The sequence below is a fragment of the Elephantulus edwardii genome, unplaced genomic scaffold, assembly GCF_000299155.1.
Source record: "Elephantulus edwardii isolate Elephantulus edwardi_28Jun2011 unplaced genomic scaffold, EleEdw1.0 scaffold00217, whole genome shotgun sequence".
Lineage (NCBI taxonomy): Eukaryota > Metazoa > Chordata > Mammalia > Macroscelidea > Macroscelididae > Elephantulus > Elephantulus edwardii.
In genome coordinates this window covers 4,146,427-4,153,228 of record NW_006399967.1, presented here as the reverse complement: position 1 = coordinate 4,153,228, position 6,802 = coordinate 4,146,427, and the positions used below count along the sequence as shown (strand labels likewise).

Sequence of the window (6,802 nt, the reverse complement as noted above, 5' to 3'; positions counted from 1 at the left end):
GAGGTCTTCTGTGCCTGCCTCGGGCCTCCCCTCCAGGCTGCACCCCACCATCCAGCAGCAGGGGGGCACCTGGTGAGGGGAGCAAAGCAAGGGTGTACATATTCCTGACTTTTTATACCTGTAAGAAGCGGGGCAGGCGCTGGGGTTTTTTATGGTGACACAGATGTATATTTTGATAGCAATTACAGGCGCAGTATTGTAACGGGGACGGCGCCAGAGCACATTCCGTGCTGCCCGCGTAGCGCAAGAACCGAATTAAAGTGATTTTATAACAAACTTTGTATCTCTTATGTAGATCTTTCTTGCTGTTCACCTTTTAGGCGTCTGTACTTTGAATAAATTTCTTCTGTATCCTGTTCTCTGACGTCCCCCTTCTTTGGTCCTGCTTTGTCTTCACTGTCTTGGTCTCTGCCTTGGGTGCTGACAGCTGGGACAATCTCCACAACTGCCCCCAGGGGCCCGTGCTGCCCACACACTGCCCATCTGTCCCCACTACTGTGGGAGCACGGGGTGGCCACTGGGTGCAACACAGTCCAGCCGTGACCCATACAAGAGGCTTGTTCACCTTTTATTGGTTCCTGCTCGGCGCTGTCCACACCTCCCCTCCGCATGCACGCCCACACCCATCAGCATGCTGACCCCCCACTTCACTCCTTGAACCTGCGGGCGACCTGCATCTTGCGGTAGTAGCTCTCCGCCTCGGCCTCGCCCGTGGAGTCCCGCTCGCCCAGCGCCAGGCTGCCCGCTTTGCGCAGCAGCGTGGATTCCCGGCTGCCCGGGCCCAGGGCCCCATCAGCTGCACCCAGTGGGGGCAGTCCCTCACCTGTGGCCAGGTTGACGGTGGCCACAGCCCCGAAGCGGGGCTCCTCCTGGTCCATGTCGCTGACAGATGAGCCAGGCGACAAGCCAGGTGGCCGAGGCCCGCTGCGGAAGCCGCGCGCGAGGTCACCCAGCTCGTAGGAACCATCACCCTCCTGCCCCTTGGTGCCGCCTCCCGCGGCCTTCCACTCCCAGGGCCCGTTCCCTGCGGACAGGTGGACCACGGGGTGGTGCGGCGCGTGCGCGTCAATGGTGACAATGCTGGCTGAGTCCCGGTCAGAGGGCGAGCGGTACTGGGAGGAGTCGGAGCTGGCGCTGGAGGAGGACCCTGTCTCCGCCGCCTTGAGGCCTGGGCCCGCCCCACCCGGACCCTTGGACATGGCAATGACCTGCAGGAGGCGAGGCGGGTTGGCCACGCGGGGCTGCGTGGGGGCCGCAGCCCCACTCTTCTCGGCCATCATGAGCCACTTGGCACGCACCGCAGCCCCGCTCTTGGGGGACAGGCCGGCCCCTGGCTGGCCCCCCTCCTCAGGGATGTGCACCAGGGGCTGCGGGGGCGCCCGGGGCGGGAGGATGACCCGAGGCCCGAGGCCTGGGCGGGCCTGCACCGTGGGGTAGAGAGAAGGCGGCACAAGTTCTGCTTCCTCCTCCTCCTCCTCTTCCTCTTCTTCCTCGTCCTCCTCCTCGTCCTCCTCGGCCATGGACTCCGCGGGCGCCCTCAGGTGTGCAGGACTGGCCTCGTCGGGCAGCCCCAGGCCACGGCCCTCCAGGGCCTTCTGCTTCCACTCGCTGATGAGCTGCTTGGAGCGCGAGGCGTCCAGGGGCACGTGGATGGTCATGTGGCGGCGAGCAGGGTCGTCCAGCGAAGGCGTGCTGACGCGGGGCAGCGTGTTGCTGAAGGTCACCATGTTCTCTTTGCCCATGGGGCTGCGCGGGGCCAGCAGGTCCACGTCCACACTGGCTCGCTTCAGGCTGCCCAGTGAGCTCTTGTCTCGGGCCACCGGCCGCGGCGCACCCTCCAGCCGCCCCGCCGGGCCCAGCTCGTCGGAGCTGGCAGACTTGTTCTGTTGGTACACGGAGTCGTGGCCCCGCTGAGTCAGCGCTCGCAGTGCGTCCTTGGTGGGGGCTGGCGCCGCAGCCACTGCTGGCCTTTCTGCAGGTGGTGCCTGGAAGTTGCCCACCGCATGGCAGGCCTGGGGGAGACACAGGCATGAGAGGTGGGAACAGTCAGATTCTGCAGGGGGGATGTAGCCCACCCAGCCCTGAGCCAGGTCTGGGGCGCAGCTCAGCCAGAACGGAGGGGCTCTGGGGGGGGGGGGAGGTAGGACCAGGTGGTTGAGGTGAGGGCAAACGCTCCATCTCCCCTTGGAGGGAGGAGTCTCGGCCCAAGGCGGCTTTTGCCCAAGTGCACACGCGCTGTTTACCTGCTTAAGGTCTGAGCCAAAGAACCTATGGCCCCAGAATTCCAAGGGGCAGACACTGTAGACAGCCCCCCAGGACAACGTCCCCAGCCCACGAGGAGAGGAGGAGCACTTCTCCCCCACAGCTTCTAGGCAGCCCTGCCCCTCCCTCAGACCTCCCCCCCAGGTCATCCTGCCTCTTCTCTCGGACCTCCAGGCAGCATTTCCCTTCTCAGCCTCCCTTGAGTGCTCAGCTGTCCCCAGACGCCCTTAGAGACCCTCGGATATCTCAATACATTACCTCCTCCTTTAGAGCGACTTCGTCTCCCGGTCCTACCCCAGTCCTCTATGCGACCCTGTCCTGCACCCCCAGGTATGGCTCCGCACCATCCCAAGTGTAGCCCCGCCCTCTGCCCAGGTGTAGCCCCGCCCTCTGCCCAGGTGTAGCCCCGCCCTCTGCCCAGGGGTGGCCCCGCCCTCCTCCCCTCCCCCCACCCCCGGTGTAGCCCCGCCCTCTGCCCCAGGTGAGGCCCCTGAACTCAGCTCACCAGGTGTGGCCCGGTCTCCCACCCTTTATTCTCCGCTCACCAGGTAGGCAGCGATGCCCGCACCAATGAGGAAGCCCGCATACACGTCCACCGGGTGGCTGCGGTACTGGGTGATCTGGGTGAGGCCGCAGACACCAGCAGCGATGGCAAAGGCGAACACCAGAATGGGCTTGAGCAGCTTCGTGGTGTCGGAGATGACGGAGTTGAAATACATCTGCGGCAGGAAGGCCGTCAGGGCCGTGGGCAGGGCCGTCAGGGCAGCGGGCACGGCCGTGGGGGGACGGGCAGTGCCGTCAGGTCAGAGGGCAGGGCCGTCAGATTAGCGGGCAGGGCCTTGGGGGGGAACGAGGGCGGGCAGCGCCATCGGGGCAGTGGACAGGGCCATGTTGGGGTGGGAAGTGCCATCATGGTTGGCTAGGGCAGTGGGCAGGGTGGGCAGCACCGTCAGGACAGCCGCAGGGCAGCAGCGGGCAGTGCAGGGGGCACTCACCGATATGTACACAGCAGCAAAGGCGGACAGTGTGGCATGTTGGGATGGGAAGGTCTTTCTGCAAAAGTTGGCACATGAGCCTGGCCAGCCAGCTACAAAATCACTTAGCCCGACCACCCACCACTTGGCTGGAGGAGGCCCAAGCCCAGACTCTCACCGGGCAGAGAGGATGGCATGCACGTCCGCGCCGGAGCAGATGTCCTGTGTGACATAGGGGTTGGCCTCGCACGACGTGCCCAGCAGCGTGTAGTTAGGTTTGCAGACGGTCAGGAAGAAGGGCGTGTGGTAGCCAGTGGCCAGCTGGATGACGTCGGTGACCAGGGCCGTGGCACACAGGCCGAACACGTGAACTCCTGTGAGCGGGGAGGGTCAGAGCCGGGCCTGCGGTGTCCCCACAAGGGTGCCCCGAGGGGCCGTCTCACCCCCACGGCCCCCCAGAACTCACCCACGAAGCGCACGGTGCGACGCAGGAAGGAGTTGAAGTTGCAGCCGCCTGCGTTGATGCTGCCCTCAGCGCCGCCCGTGGCCCCCGCGCGCCCCCACAGCTGGGACTGCAGGCAGTACAGCACGCCCTCCCCGAGCATGATCTAGGGCAGAGGGACCGCTGAGTGGGGCCGGCCGACAGGTGCCCGCGTGCCCACAGCCGCCCCCAGCCCGGGCACTCACGGAGGCGGCAGGGGCAGCGAAGGCCAGGCTGAGGAGCATGAGCAGGGGGATGAGCTCCTCGCTGGTCTCCACGTAGGGCATGGAGAGCGTGCGGTCGTAGCACTGGAAGCCCACCTTGGCCGGCTTGAAGAGATCCGTCAGCTCCAGGAAGTAGAGAGACACGATGGATGAGGCCACAATGGGCAGCTGTGGGGAGGGCAGCAGGCCAGCCCGTGAGCTCAGTCACCAGGGCCGACCCCACAGCCATTGTCCTCCAGCTCCCGCATCCGCACTGCTCAGGAGCTCGAGTCTCTCATTCTCTCTGTCCCCACATAACCTGTGCCTAGTCAGCAAGCACACAGCTGTCAGCCTTCGTACACACCACCTGCCATCCAGCTACTCACGGATCACCAGCCAGCCAGCCACACCTCCACCTGATGGGCACCTGTCCACCACCCACCATCACCACCACCACCAACAACAACCAATGTCCTCCATCTATGCCCGTCACATGTCTACACACCTGTTCACCGCATCCACCCATATCTGCCCATATACTCACCACACCTTCCCACCTGCTCATCACAACACACTTCCACACGCTCATCTGCCCTGTCCATCTGTCCACACGCTCATCTGCCCTGTCCATCTGTCCACACGCTCATCTGCCCTGTCCATCTGTCCACACACCTATTATAATTCATCCATTCATCACCCAAATGGTGAACGGATGCCTAAGCGAGGTGGGCTGATGGATAAGGTGGATAACTGGGTGAATCTTTTTTGAATTATATAAAATCTTTTAGCAAGGAGATTGCCAGATTTTACATTTCAGTCAAAAAGCTGCATGAACAGCTTTTCAAACGTGGGGAGGTAGCATTGTTCCTCTCCTTAAAGCCAGGCATTGGCTAATGGAGCTGCCTTCAGAGGTGAAGGAGAGCCTGAGCCGTGAGCCAAGCGGGCAGGGCCAGGCACCGAGTGGCGCACGCAGGAGGGCCAGTGCAGAGGCAGGGTCTGACAGCCGTGAGAATGAGGTAGACCGCCGAGGATGGAGCCAGCAGCACGCCCCTCTGCTCCTCCCTCCTGGAGGGTCTGCAAGTACCCCCTGGACTACCGCCACCCATTCTCGGTGTTTCCAGGGTTCCTCAGCAGAAGCAACACCCTTCGAGAACCCACGAGACCCAGAGCAAAAGTATGCAGACAGCGTCCAACAAAGTGCTCCACTGTTGTTCTTATGTGCTGTCGGCTTATAGCGACCCTGTGTACAACAGCCCTAAACGCTGCTCTGTCCTGTGCCAATCTCACTGCCTCTGACACACCCATCTCGATTACCCCAGTCACTGAATCAATCCACCTCATAGAGGGTCTTCTCCTCCTGCGCCGTCCCTCCACCCTCCCAAGCATGATGTCCCTCTCCAAGGACTGGTCCCTCCTTACAACATGTCCAAAGTATGTCAGATGAAGCCCTAGAATCCTTGCCTCCAAGGAGCAGCCTGATTTAAACCTCTCAGGGGTGAACTGTTTATTTTCTTGGCAGTCCATGGTACATTCAATACTTTTCTGTGGTGCTGGAGAAGAGTATTGAATGTACCATGGCATCAATCAACTCTCCTTCTATTCTTCCTAGTCATTGTCCAACTCTCTGATGCATAGCAAGTGATTGCAAAGACCATAGCCTGTATCAGATGCACCTTAGTCTCCAGAGAGACACCATTGCTCTTCAGTACCCTGGATAATCTTCAGTAGAATCTTGCTTGCATGTGAAATCAATGAGATTATTCTATGGTTTCCACACCCTGATGGGTTGCCCTTCTTTGGGATGGGAACAAATATAGACCTCTTCCAGTCAGTTGGCCAGGTGGTTGTTCTCCAGATTTCTTGGCACAACTTGGCGAGCACATCCAGGGCAGCACCTGTTAGCTGAAATACGTCAGTTGGGATGCCATCTATTCCTGGGGCCTTATTTTTTGCTATTTCTTTCAAAACTGCTTCCTTTATCACCATAGACTCTTGCTCCATTAAGTGTGTTTAAAAAGTGACACAGTAAAGGGATGCGACCCAAAACAGAGTTTCAGCTTCTCACATTTCAGTATGACCAAAAGCTAAAGTGCTGCTAACATGTGGTGCTGGTGCTGTAGTGACACAGACCCTCACGGTACACACACGTGCATGTGGTGACATAGACCCTCACGGTACACACATGTGTGTGTGGTGACATAGGCCATCATAGTACGCACACATGCGTGCGGTGATAGGCCATTACGGTACACACACGTGTGCATGGTGACATAGACCATCACAGTACGAACACGTGCGTGTGGTGACATAGACCATCACGGTACACACATTTGCACGCGGTGCAGACCATCACTGTATGCACACGTGGGTGCAGACCCTCACAGTATGCACACGTCCATGTGGTGACATAAACCCTCATGGTACGCACACATGCGCGCAGTGACATAGACCATCACGGTACAAACAAGTGAGTGGGTGAGAGAATCATGGTACACACATGTGGGTGTGGCAACAATCATGGTACACACGTGGGTGTGACATGCTCATGCTACAAACATGGGTGTGGCAACACACTGATGGTAGACACACATAGGTGTGACATGCTCATGGTACACACGTGCATGGTGACACTCTCACAGTACACACAGAGGAGTGGTGACTCGCTCATCGCACACACACCAGCACGGTGACATGCTCATGGCATATACATGGCAGGGTGACACACTCATGGTACACAAACAGGTGTGGTGAAGTGGTGACACGTTCATGGTACACACACATGCGTGGTGACAGCTCAGGGGACACATGCACATGCGTGATAAACTGCTCACGGGACACACACGTGTGGTGACAAGCTCACTATACACACATGGGCGTGGTGA

General features: G+C 59.9%; 1 protein-coding gene across 1 annotated transcript in view; it reads right to left on the bottom strand.

Moving 5' to 3' along the window:
- Positions 1-647: 647 nt before the first annotated feature.
- LOC102857748 (lipid phosphate phosphatase-related protein type 3-like) overlaps positions 648-6,802 on the bottom strand; it is a 9,805-nt gene continuing 3,650 nt past the window's right edge. The window contains exons 2-7 of the mRNA XM_006897951.1: positions 3,924-4,109; positions 3,703-3,844; positions 3,415-3,610; positions 3,258-3,315; positions 2,808-2,981; positions 648-2,012 (exon numbers count right to left, since the gene is read on the bottom strand). Of these exons, the coding sequence (XP_006898013.1) occupies positions 648-2,012; positions 2,808-2,981; positions 3,258-3,315; positions 3,415-3,610; positions 3,703-3,844; positions 3,924-4,109 (2,121 nt within the window). The remainder of the gene's footprint in view (positions 2,013-2,807; positions 2,982-3,257; positions 3,316-3,414; positions 3,611-3,702; positions 3,845-3,923; positions 4,110-6,802) is intronic.